At 39.2% G+C, this 13,393-nt stretch overlaps 1 protein-coding gene across 3 annotated transcripts in view; it reads left to right on the forward strand.

Annotated features, from left to right (window-relative positions):
* Window positions 1-13,393, forward strand: part of ACAD11 (acyl-CoA dehydrogenase family member 11) — a 33,995-nt gene that overhangs the window by 2,699 nt on the left and 17,903 nt on the right. For 2 of the 3 annotated variants that reach the window (XM_055708696.1, XM_027814833.2), the window contains exons 4-13: window positions 4,545-4,706; window positions 5,160-5,324; window positions 6,946-7,093; window positions 7,659-7,780; window positions 8,878-8,984; window positions 9,117-9,240; window positions 10,858-10,959; window positions 11,338-11,476; window positions 11,586-11,693; window positions 12,911-13,009. In XM_055708696.1, the coding sequence (XP_055564671.1) occupies window positions 4,545-4,706; window positions 5,160-5,324; window positions 6,946-7,093; window positions 7,659-7,780; window positions 8,878-8,984; window positions 9,117-9,240; window positions 10,858-10,959; window positions 11,338-11,476; window positions 11,586-11,693; window positions 12,911-13,009 (1,276 nt within the window). The remainder of the gene's footprint in view (window positions 1-4,544; window positions 4,707-5,159; window positions 5,325-6,945; window positions 7,094-7,658; window positions 7,781-8,877; window positions 8,985-9,116; window positions 9,241-10,857; window positions 10,960-11,337; window positions 11,477-11,585; window positions 11,694-12,910; window positions 13,010-13,393) is intronic. The other variant, XM_055708697.1, reaches the window with a different exon arrangement.

The following is a 13,393-nucleotide window of genomic DNA, read 5'->3' on the forward strand; positions in this document are numbered from 1 at the left end:
CCTACTACAAACTGCTTTTAAATTGTCTAAGACCTTTCTGTTAGAACCTTATGCAGCATTTACTAAGTTTTGTGATATGAACATAAATAATCCTTATTTTTAATATTTTTTAGTATTTTTAAGAAATGCCGCTATTAGAGATTCTCGCCGATTTCAGCTTCTCCAGGACTTATTTCCTACTTTGTTGACGTTTTCTGCTCAGTATTTAACTTCCTGTTCTTGTTTTGAGCTCTCAGAAGGATGTATTGAAATGAGGCAATATTGCTTCTCTGAAAAGCATACACAAGTCAGAGGGAGAACAATCAAGCTATAAAGTTAAACGGAATCTTTGGACATCCTGGAACCTGCTTAGTACTGAAGATAGGAATCTACAATCACTTCTTTTTGAAAACCAAGCAGGATTCTAGCTCAAGCACTGGCTTCAGAAAGAACATGGCGTAGCTCTGTCTGTTGTCCATCACTCCGGGGGTGCAGTAGTTGAGTTCATAGAACCACAGAATCATCATGTTGGAAAAGACCTTTGAGATCATCAAGCCCAACTGTTAACCCAGGACTTCGAAGTCCATCACTAAACCATGCCCCTGAGAGCCCCCATCTACTGGTCTTTTAAAAACCTCTAGGGATGATGATTCCACCACCTCCCTGGGCAGCATGTTCCAATGCTTAATGCTTTCAGTGAAGAAATTTTTCCAAATATCCAATCTGAACCTCACCTGGCATAACCTGAGGCAGTTTCCTCTTGTCCTGTTGCTTTTTATCTGGGAGAGGAGACCAACCCTCACTTGCCTACAACCTCCTTTCAGATAGTTGTAGAGAGCAATAAGGGCCCCCCATGAACCTCTTCCTCTCCAGGCTAAACAACCCCAGTTTCCTCAGTTGCTCCTCATAAGACCTGTGCTCCAGATACTTTGCCAGCTTTGTTGCCCTTCTCTGGGCATGCTCCAGCACCTCAATGTCTTCCTTGTAGTGCAGGGCCCAAAATCAGTATTTGAGGTGTGGCCTCACCAGTGCCGTGTACTGGGGGCGACCACTTCCCTTGTCCTGTTGACCGTGCTGTTTCTGGTACAATCCAGGATGCTGTTGGCCATTTTGGCCACCTGGGCACACTGCTGGCTCATGTTCAGCTGGCTGTCAACCAGCACCCCCAGGTCCTTTTCTGCAGGGATGCTTCCCCAAGCCTGTAGAGTTGCCTGGGGTTGTTGTGACCCAAGTGCAGGACTCAGCATTTCTTGTTGAACCTCATACTTGGCCCGTCAATCCAGCCTATTCAGAGCCTTCCTACCCTCAAGCAGATCAACACCCCTCCAGCTTGGTGTTGTCTGCAAACTTACCGAGGGTGCACTTTATCCCCTCATCCAGGTTGTCGATAAAGATACTCAACAGGACTGGCCTCAATACTGAGCCCTGGGGAACACCACTTGTCACCAGTCACCAGCCAGATGTAACTCCATTTCCTACCGCTCTTTGGGCCCAGCCATCCAGCCAGCTTTTTACCCAATGTGAAGTACACCCATCCAAGCCATCCATGAGCAGCCAGTTTCTCCAGGAGAATGCTGTGGGAGATGGTATCAAAGGCTTTACTATGGTCCAGGTGGACAACATCCATGGCCTTTCCCTCATCCACTAGGGCAGGTCATCACCAACCAGGAGACCAGGTTCGTCAAGCAGGACTTGCCTTTCATAAAACCATGCTGGCTGGGCCTGATCACCTGGTGGTCCCGCACATGCTGCGTGACAGCGCTCAGGATGATCTGCTCCATAACCTTCCCCAGCACCGAGGTCAGGCTGACAGGCCTATAGTTCCCTGGATCCTCCTTCCTGCCCTTCTTGTGGATGGGCATCACACTGGCTAACCTCCAGTCTTCTAGGACCTCCCCAGTCAGCCAGAACAGTTGATAAATGATGGAGAGTTGCTTGGTGAGCTGCTCCAGCAGCTTCTTCAGTACCCTTGGATGGATCCTATGTGGCACCACAGACTTGTGCATATCTAAGTGGAGAAGCAGGTTACTGACCATTTCCTCCTGGACTGTGAGGACTTTATTCTGCTCCTCATACCTGTCTTCCAGTGCAGAGAGCAGAGTACTGTGAGGGTAACTGGTCTTCCTATTAAAGACTGAGGCAAAGAAAGCATTAAGTACCTCAGCCTTTTCCTCATTCCTTGTGGCAACGTTCCCTGCCTCGTCCAGTAAAGAATGCATATTATCTTTGTATTTGTAAAAACATTTATGTTGACTTTTATGGCAGTGGGCAGTCTGAGTTCTAGCAGGGCTCTTGCCTCTCTAATCCTCACCCTGCATAACCTCAGGAGTTTGTAGCCATCCATTGCAGCACTCCAGTCATGCGAGTTATCTCACCATGTTTCCCTGATGGTGACTATGTCAGAGTCGTCCTGCTGCACAACAGCTTCCAGCTCCTCCTGTTTGTTGCCCGTGCTTCAGGCACTGGCATAAATGCACTTCAGTTGTGCTATCGATTTCACCTCAGTGGACGCTGCCCCCAGGCTCATCTCTAACAAGCTTGTTTTTATTCTCTTCCCTCTTCGAATCTAGTTTAAAGCTCTCTCAGTGAGCCCTGCTAACTCCTGACCTAGAATCCTTTTCCCTCTTTGAGACAGCTGAACCCCATCTGTTGCCAGCAGGCCTACTGCTGTGTAAACTGACCCATGATCAAAAACCCCAGAATTTAGTGGCCCAGAGCCAGGTGTCGATCTGTGTGATCTTCCGATTGCATGCACCATTGTTCCCTGAAACGGGCAGAATAGAAAAAGTTACTACTTGTGCTCCTGATCCCTCAACCAGTTGACCCAAGGCTCTGAGATCTCTCTTAATTGCCCTCGGACTGCTTCTTGTTTGGATTTCATCACTGCCCACCTGTAAAACCCGTAATGGGTAATAATCAGAGGGCTGTACCAGACAAGGTAGTTTTCTAGAAACATCCCTTACCCAGGGCCCAGAGAGGCAGCAGACTTCCCAATGGGTTGGGTTTGGTCAGCATTGTTTTGGGCCTTCTGTTTCTCCTGGAGTACAGTTGCTGATGACAACCACCTTTCTTTTTTTCCTAGCAGAGCTGGACATGATGTGTGGGGCAACTCCTTCAACCTGAACGGGCTTTCATTCACATCATTATTTTCCTGGCTCTCAGGTTCCAAAGCCACATACCTATGGTATAGGAGTACCTGGGAAGGTGGAGTAGGCTGGGAGGTGATTCATCTGCTGCCCCAACCAGGGACCTGTTTCCATTCCCCCCTGTCTCTTAGGTCCCCTCTGCCTGCCTGGTGGCAATTAGGTCGGGGAGCTGCCTCTTCTTGTGAAGTGTCCATGTGGTACAGTTGTCTCAGTTGATACTGTTTCTGTTAGATACTGGTGATTCTGAGTGTAAATTTGCTCTATCATGGCGGGGTGTTTTTTTTTCCCTGTGGGAGAAGGATTTGAATTCAGGCCTCTTCCCTTTTATTACATCTTACTCTATTATCAGGTTCGCTGGGAAATTAGAAATGTAAGAGTTTGTGGGCTAGTTCCTGAAGATTAAGTTAACCTTCCTACAAAAACCATGAATCAAGAGTAATAAATAAAATGTACAAGCTATGAAGAATTTGAAACAAATTTCTTACATTAAAGATGGAGAATTTTTCTGGTTTTGATTAAAACAAAGTGATTCCTTAATAAAAAAACTTGCTACTGATGTATTTACATTTCTAAGGATGTACATTTACAGTCTATTCATTCTAAGATGGACAGCAGTGCACTGTTTATGACAAATGCATGGTGTATTTAGAAAACAATTACACATTTACTGTGTTGAATGAACTATTCCACCATACAAAATGTGATTTCTAGATTTATTTTGCAGACTCTTTCAGCAAAAAAGTTCTATTGATGCTTTAGCTGCGTAAATATATTGAAGCTAGCATATGAACCAGTGAAACTGAGGAACTTAGAGGAGTGAAGAGACTGTTTTTTCTTTTCCAATCTATTACTGACAGGGTCAAAATTAACAGAGAAAATGGAAAACCACACCCATCTTCTAAATGTATTGAACTTTTAATACATTTAAAGCTTTTAAGGAGATTTAATAGCTTAATACAAAAAAAAAAGCTTTTAAGGAGAATGCAACTGAATTTCTTTGGATTGTTCGCCTCTTTGTACATACAACCCAACTATTCACCAGCTCTCTCTGCCAGCTCTCTTCCAGCCCACTCCAAGGACTTCATTGATATTTCTTCTGGAAGTAACTTTTTTTTTTTTTCCCTGGTAATCTCAAGTTTGAGGATATCTGGACTGAGTGCTCCAATTCAGACTTTCGTCTGCTGAATATATCTGTTATTTTAATTGCCCTGCAATAGATATCCTGTATACCGATGATCTGAAATTACTGTGAATCCCTTCATCTGTTCTGAGCAAGGAATAAAATAAATGAGGAAGGAATTTTTGATTGCACAGGGAGTGTTGGTTCACTGCAGTTGTTCTTGCTGCTGGAGTGTATAGATGTACTCCTCTTCATCTTCGTGTACATCCCACCAAATATCTAATTCATGATGTTTCTAGGGTCGCATCTTCCGAGACCTCTCTCTGCCTGAAGTGGGCCCAGCAGAGCGTTCTGCTTTGTATATTGCAATGATAGAAACTTTGGCCTTGCTGCACTCCTTTGATTTACAGTCATTGGGCCTCCAAGGATATGGTAAAGGACCAGGATACTGCAAAAGACAGGTACAGCTCTTAAAAAATTCTCTTGTTTTGTCAGGTATATGAAGATTTATTTGATTTGGAAGCTAAACTGTTAATTATTAATGACTTGTGAAAGTAACCATCATATTTTAGCTATTAAGCACCTTAGTTCAATTATTTGTGCAGACTATAAAGTTGCTACTACATTCAGATCAATTCTGTAATGCTATACTCAGGGAATGATACTCATTCACTTTTGAAATAATATTAGATTTGAGCTATGTAAATAGGATTGAAATAGAAAATAGAGGCACTCTTCATTGCATCTTTTGATCTCACAGTTCACATTTTCAAATGCTGAGGTAGTGTTTTTTACTGAATTTACAGGTAACACGGTAATAACCAAAGCCCAGAAGCATGTGCTTCAGAATTTTGTGCTGTTGAAAAACTTGTAAATCAGCTGGAAAATCTGTTGAAGTGTTTGTATTTCTTTAGGTATCAACTTGGAAAAGACAGTATGATGCAGCTGCTCATGCAGATATTCCTGCCGTGACCAAACTGGCTGAATGGTTAGCAAACAACTTGCCATCTGATGATAATGAAGAAAGGCTGATTCATGGGGACTTTAGAATAGATAACATCATCTTCCACCCCACAATGGTATTTGAAACATCTTTGTATGTTGGGTAGTTTTAGGTTCTCCATGGTAGGAGTACAAACAAATGTAATGGGACATTTACATGGGTCTTTTAGTGCATGATACATCTTTGAAAGGAACAGTAGAGAATTTAACTCCTCTATGCACTGTGTATGGTGTTTAGGTACCTAATAGAGTCCTGGTTTTCATTGCGGGAGGTGGTTACTCAATTTATTCCTTAGTTCTAGTCCCTACTTCAAAGTCCAGGAACAAAATATTTTATATGCATAAATCCTATTTAATTCACTGCAACTTAAGGACATAGTGAAGGCTCACTTCATTAAACTACATAAGCGTCTGATCCAAAGCCTGTTGAAATCTGTGGCATGGCTTCAGTTAACAATGGTGGCTTTTGGAACATGATCTGAATGCGTGATGCTAGTGGAAGCAAAGAAGAATCTGCCAAAGCTGCTTAGGTATGGAGCACACACAGATCACAGAGACCCTGAAAGTTCCTTATTCATCTTTAGGGAAAGGGAAGAGATTTTTTTCTAGTTTGTGGAAATAAATGTGTGTTACCTGTCTATCAACAGAACATAATTTTCATTATTTTTTTCCATGCTATTTGCTATGTTGTGATCGGAAGATATGCCTGAGATTTGTGGCCAATACCCTGCAATGCCTGCTTCACAAGAAAGCAGCAGATCCCAGAGATACCCATTGCTGTGCATAGATCAGTTGATAGACACTATTTGTAGGCTTAAATGTGCTGACTGACTCCCTGAGCAGAAAATCTGGCAGTCTCGGACACTCTCCCAGCCACTCCTGATGTATCTGAAAGAATTGACCGAACTGCACATAGGTAATTTTAAATAATCTGTAGAAACTTTTCCTGTATGTGCAGGAACGATCATGGAAGGAAGTCTTTTAATCATAAGTAGGCTGGAGGGTCATTCAGGATGACAGGCCAGCTAGGTTGTAAGAATTCTTCAGAAGGACTGTGTGGGGAGTTTCAGCCATCCAGCTGAAGACACCATTGCAAGGGATGTTTGCAGCAGAGGATGTCACTATTGCATTATTATGCAATATTGCTTATGCATATTAATATTGCAAATGCACTATTTGCAGCAGCAGATGTCACTATCTGGGCAGTGATTGACTGTCCTGTTTAAGAAACTCAGTTCCCCATCTAAGTGTTAATCTATGCATAATACTGTGATAATTTTTTTTAGTGCATGGGCTGTCCATGAGTATCTGTGCAAAAGGACTATGCAACAGAACTGGAAAAAAAAACCCCAGCTGTCAATACTACTGTTCTTTGGGATATTTTAATTCAGTCATATTGTGACTAGAAGAGTTTAGAAGTTTCTGACAGGAAGAACACTACTCAAAAAAGTAGAAATTAAAACAGATTTTCATTAGAAAAATGCCTGGTTTTCTGCCCCTATGTGAATGTTAATTTTCTGCAGATCCTTACGTAGTACTAAAAGGAACTGGTTTTGCTGTAGACAGGTAGAGTGCGTGTTTTTAATTTTAAACACATGGTAACTGAATAAAGCTGTTGGATATAAAATGGGTTGTTCATTTGTGGATGGAGAGAATTTATCTTCCAGCATTCACTTGAGTTTTTAATTTTTATTTAAGGCTTGTGTTTTGGCAGTGCTGGACTGGGAACTTTCAACTGCTGGTCATCCTTTAGCAGATTTAGCATATGCCTGTCTCTTCTACTTTTGGCCTACATCTACTAAGGACTTAGTTCAAGGAACTGTCTTGGGTTTCAAAGACACCATAGGTATGAAACTGTAATCTTACTGTTGAAATGAATTCTAGGGTTGATTTCTATTTGATATGTTACCTTCATAAACAATAATAAAATTTTAAATTAATAAGCACATCATTTTGCATTTGAAAAGATTTTTTCCATAGTTTTCTTCGTTGTAGGAAACATGCTGATAGTGAGGCTTTAACAAGCTGTGGCTTTGTCACAGTATACTAGTTCTATAATTATTTTTTTTTATCTTTCTTAGAGATAATGGAGGAAAATAGAAATTTAAATGCAAATTTATCATTTATTTAAACAAATAAAGGCATCCCACCCCATGGTGAAATTAATTTCCTGACTGGAGTGGAGGCGAGGGGCATTAGGAAGTTTTATGCTTACCTGGAATTCTGACAACTCCTATTGCCTTTTGGCTCTCCATATCACACTTAGGTCATAAGAAATGATAAATCATGGGGTTTTACTATGTAAATGGAATATCTGATAAAGCTGAAAAGCTGGTCAAATGTTGAAGCATCAGGTGGAAAAAATTGTAGAAAATGTTGAATATTCTAAAATATTCTGATTTTTTTTGTAGAAACTCCTTCATTTGAAGAACTGGTTTCCATTTATTGCCACTGCCGGGGTATTAGCACTACTTTATCCAACTTCAATTTTTTTCTTGCTTTGTCATATTTTAAAATGGCAGCAATATCCCAGGTAATACACTCAAAGTTTGTTGAAATGTCACATACTTTTATTATGAGTATTTGTAGTTGGTAACACTTGTTCAAAATTTTAATAGTGATTTAAAAAATACTAGAACCACTGCATTTCAGTTTGTTACTTTAGAAGCAGTATCTTAGATGCCTATGACTGATAAGTCTCTAAGATAGCATTCTTGCTACCTAAAGTACATTGCGTTAGATATAGCTGACTTCTTAGGAAAGTAGCCTAAAAATGAAGAAAATGTGGATATGTGGACTTTTCTTACTCGTGTTCCAGTATGCATCCAATGTTGTCATTGCCATTTTCACTCTCTGGCTCATTTAAATCCTGTATTATCACTCCCTGGCTCATTTAAATCCTGTATTACAGTGAAACAAAGATCTTTTCTAAGTTTCTGCAGCTCTCATGGAAGTAGATAGCAGCATAGATCAGTAAGATCCTGTTGGTGCCACCCAGATGAAAAAGGATGTGTTGTGAACTCGGGTTATTATGAGCATGGGAGGCCAATCTTGAGATGTGATTATAGGAGAAAATAAGTTTTCTTGGTTCATTGTTACAGAAGTAAATGTTTAATTATATATTCAAGCACTGTAGGGCATAAATACATTTTAAGAAGTTGCAGCGTGAGATCAGCATGCCAAATGTGGGATAAGCTACTTGGTATTAATTTGGAGTAAGAGTGTGTCTGTGGGTAGTGAATTTAATAGTGGATAATAATTATATGTGTATACTGTTGTCAGTTGGCTTAAGGGACAGATTGGGCTTGCTTGCATTATCATGTGCAGACATTTTCCTTTTTTTTCTTTTTTTTTTCCCACCCTTTATTAGTTTTTGTGATTTGCCTTTAGTTTGGTTTAGCTGTGGTATGGTTTTTTTAATCTCTTGTGCACCAAGCATCTCCAATATATCAGAAATGGACCAAAAGCAGTATTAACATATCCCAGTAAAATCTGTCTGGGTGCTAAGTTTTTCCTTTTAAGAATATGAGAATTTAAGTGTTACTTCTGTAGTTCAAGAAATCACTATTCTCTTAAAAAGACAATTTTAAGTCCATGATTATACCATATATGCCTTCCTTTTGGTTTTAGGGTATATATGCTAGATATCTCATTGGAAATGCTTCTGCAGAGAATAGTCATGAATTTGCAAAGATTGTGAAGCCTTTGGCAGAGAGAGGGTTAGAGCTCTCAGAAAGGTAAGTGTGGTCAAAGGCAATGCAAAGCTTTTACAATGTCTCCACTTATTTAAATGCCTCTACAAGGTAGCTTATATTATTATGAGGGAAATTCTGGTCTTACTTGTCATTGCATTGAACGTTCTTCTCTAGGTCATCTTTCAGCAGCACACATCACAGTGTTTCTGGAGAGCTGTTCCATCAAAGTAGGAAAGGCCAAGAAATTTTGTTGAAAGTCAAGCAGTTCATGAAGCAGCACATATATCCAGCTGAGAAGGTAAAAGCTTTTAGTAAACCTACTTGTAAATGTACATTTTATGACTGGAGTTTATGAAAATTGTAAAGTATGTCCTATTTTTATTTTTATTTTCAAAGCATTCTTATTTTCTTGCAGTGATGTTTGTGACATTGCAAAATATTAACAGAAATTATAGTCTGCATCAATTTTTTTTCAGAACTAAAATGTTGTATGGATTGCTAATGAAAGCTAAGAGTTACTTTTTAATTTTTTTAAAGTTTAAGAACTACTCTTTTTAAAGAGTTACTTTGTGAAGGTGTTTGCCAAAATACTTCTAACAAAAACCTAGAACTCTTACATACTAAATGGAAAGATGCTTAGTTAAAAAATGTAAACTGCTGGTTTTAACCATACAAAATGGAATGTTTCTGTTTGTTGCCTTATTTTTTAAAATGTGACACTTACATTATGGAATCTTGTTTTTTGTTCTATCAACATGCCCTCATTCCTGGATATATCTAATACCAGTGAATGTTTGAAATCAGATAATGAATTAGCCTAGAGAGATTAGAAATTTTCCACTTAAAAAGTTGGTTCAACTTTTAGCCTTGTGGAAGCACAGGTGACTTTTCTTGCAGAACTGGGGGGTTTGGCTTTTTGATTTTTTTTCCCCTTTTGATTTGTAGTCAGGCAGAAATGCAGAGAATGTATTAATATATAAGATTTATGAATTCCTCTGCCTATCACAAGCAGGGATTGAGATCAGAAACTCTTGATATGCAAAGTTTCTTGAAAGTCTATCTGTAACTAGCTTTGGATTATCCAAGGGAGCCTTGCAATAATTGAAGTACTTGCTTTAAAAACAAATGAACCACAAATAGCCATGCCAGTTTTGCAGATGAGTAGTGTTGGGCTTGTAAGTTAGTTCTGATAACAGGGATTGTGAATGAGACTTATAAAATCTACTTCAGAATTTGTCTTATTGTGCGATTTTTCAGAAGAGGGCACTATTTTGTTTGTTCTAAAACTAGTTCTGGGCCAGCTTTGAAGTGCTGTGTTTCACTAAAACATGCTTGTGAAAATACTAGGATTACTGAATATACAGTTTTACTTAATACTAATCATTGGTGGTCAGAATGACTGCTTGTATCATCTGTTAAGGAATTGTTTTGACAGGAAAATAAAAAGTATTCTTTGTGGTTTTTTCTCAGTTAAAAAAAGATTAACTGGCTTATATATCTCCATATGATGATGGGAAACCTGAATCTTAAATGTCAGTACCTCAGGTTTTTATTTATTTTTGGATTATTTTACTTTTGGATTCATGCCTCTTGTGCATACTGTTTGGTAACAGTTGCTTGTATCATCAGAAATCACTCACCTTCTAGCGTCATCATCACATACTTTAAAACATCCCAAATCTTTTCCTGCTATGAAATAAGGTACGGATTGGGGTCATCTCCATGATGCATTTAAAGTCTTGCAAAATTAATAGATTGCAGTTTGATTGTCAGTTATATTTTTAATTTTATAATGCAACCAACTATGTAATAAAAACCTGTGTTGAATTTTTTTTGTACTGGTTCTTTGGGGTGTAGGGCTGGAAAAGATACCATATTATTACTTGTGTGTTACATGTGTTCTTAATTTAAACAGCATCTTTTAAACTGTCTCTCTAAGGAAATAATAAAATACTATGCTGGATGTGGAAGTACTGAGGAAAAATGGAAGAAACCACCACTGCTTGAGAGACTGAAGGTATCAGATAATAAATACTCCTGAGCACTCTAGCAGTAAAAGAAACAGGCATTGACATAGAGCATAAGAATGTTTGGCATATCCTGCTGGAGAAGTTACTCTGCATGGAAAGAAACAGTGTGAGGAATAGTGGAAGGAAAGGAAGAAGGAAGTGTGCAAAAGGAGGTGGGAGATACGAATGAGAGAGGAGGAAAGCAAAAGTGAGTTCTGTGAGGTGTATGCCTGAATTTGAAGTCAAAGACTGTACCTACTGAAAATAGCTATCGAAAAAAGGCATCAGATACACTGGACAGTATGTTAGGCAGAAAGGAAGAAAAAGGGCAGCAAGATTTATTAAGATTTATTGCTTATGTTTTTCTCGGATGATTCTTTCAACAGGAAATGGCCAAAGCAGAAGGTCTGTGGAACCTTTTTCTCCCAGATATCAGTGGTCTCAGCCAGCTGGACTACGCACTAATAGCTGAGGAGATGGGGAAATGCTGCTTTGCTCCTGAGGTTTTCAACTGTCACGCACCAGGTTAGCAACCTTGTCCATAAGTACAACACTGAGAGCATTAAAAAGTTGGGCATCTTATGCCTTGAGTTGGGCGTTTCAAGAAGAAAACATGACTGCTGATCTTTTACAGACACTGGAAACATGGAAGTCCTGCACATGTATGGGACTGAAGAGCAGAAGAAGGAGTGGCTGGAGCCTCTCCTAGAAGGGAAGATTAGTTCTTGTTTCTGCATGACAGGTAAATTTTTCTCCAGAAGAAAGTTAGATGCAATTGGCGGAAATTTCATATGGCATATGTGAAAAGTACAAACCTACAAGTTGTTATGTGTTTGTGAATACAGAAATTTCCACTGTACCTGTGAATGTGTTTGAAGGTGAAATCATCTATGAGCTGTGAATGCAAAGTGAAGCACTCTTGGTGCCCTTCCCCAATAGTTACCATTCTTCATGGTTACAATAATCAGTATTTGCTTTCCATATATTTTCAGTTTATTTTTAGTACTAGTAAAATACATTTTATTGTACCAAATTGGTTTACAATAACACTTACCCTTTTTTGTAATGTGCTTTGGGGTTCTCTAGAAACATACAATTAGATACAAGTATGATTATTGTGATTAAAGTTGTGTGGTTTTGCAGTATGTCTTAGGTAGAGGTTTTAAGACATAACCTGAAGATAACTTGTACAACATATGGTTCACTTGCTTTATGTCTGTTATGTCTGTAGCTCAGCATTGTATTAATTTTTGCTCTTGAAAGCCTGTGGCATTCAGCGTCTCTGGAAGGCCTGGCTCTTGCTATAGGAAGGTAGCTTTTGAAGATGTGATGTCAAAATCTTGATCTTCCTGTGTCAGCAGGAATTAAGAGAACTCAGCCTTGCAAATTCTGTTTCACTGTGTTTCCCAAGAGGAAAGGGATGGTTTTGCTTTAAAGAAGGTGGCCTATAAAAGAACTTAAGGGTTAAAGGACAGGAAGAATCTTTCCTGTTCTAAACAATCATGGATGACATTTTGCTGGCAACTTTGTGTAACCTATTTCATAACCTGTCACAAAAGCAGTAGTAAATCTCTTTAGTTTCACTTGAGAAGAGCCTAGGGGAAAAAAAAAGGCTGAGGAGAGATACAACTTGCCTGTAAGTACATTGGAAGGAGGAAGGTTTTAAAAACATCAGGGAAGGAAGAAGGCTGCTGACTATAAAGGATAGTCTGAGCTCAAGAACGAGTAAGTTTAAATGGGCTGTGAATGTGGGTTGTTGGAACACCCAACCAATGTGGGTTGTTGGAAAATAGAAAGCCTTTGACCGCCAGCAGAGTGAGGTTCTGAAAAAAGTTTTTCTACCGGGAGCAAAATAGTGTTCCTGTCAATAGAGTATATCCAGATCCCTATATTTATGGAGGTAGGACTACCTGCATATTTAATCCAGTGGCTTGGTGGTGTTTTTTTTATTTAACACAGAACCTGACGTGGCTTCAAGTGATGCTACCAATATGCAATGCAGTATTGAGCGAGATGGAAACAGTTATGTGATCAATGGCAAGAAGTGGTGGAGCAGTGGTAAGTATGGAAACCCTATATAAGAATGGCTAAGTCTAGCATTCTTTCCAAAAACTGATAAACCAAAAATATTTATGCTCCATTTCTGAGATGGAAAAACGTGTCTTCTTGAGTAAAGGTAATAGAATGTGAAATAAGGAAAATAGCTGAATCAAGCTTTTTTTTCCTTGAAGCAAACTCCAAGACTCGAATCCACCTTGCAGGTTTGGGCCCTTTTTAGAACCTCTGAATTTTGTTTCCATCAGGTAACTTACGTATTTCTGTAAGGCTGTAGCCTTTAAACTTTGTTCTTATGAAGCTGCCTTTGGGAGCTTGTCTGTGAGGTTTGAGTATATTGTGCAGTTACAGTAGAATTTGGCTGCTTTTTAAACTAGCCTGTGATGC

Source organism: Falco cherrug, chromosome 4 (assembly GCF_023634085.1).
Source record: "Falco cherrug isolate bFalChe1 chromosome 4, bFalChe1.pri, whole genome shotgun sequence".
Taxonomy (NCBI): domain Eukaryota; kingdom Metazoa; phylum Chordata; class Aves; order Falconiformes; family Falconidae; genus Falco; species Falco cherrug.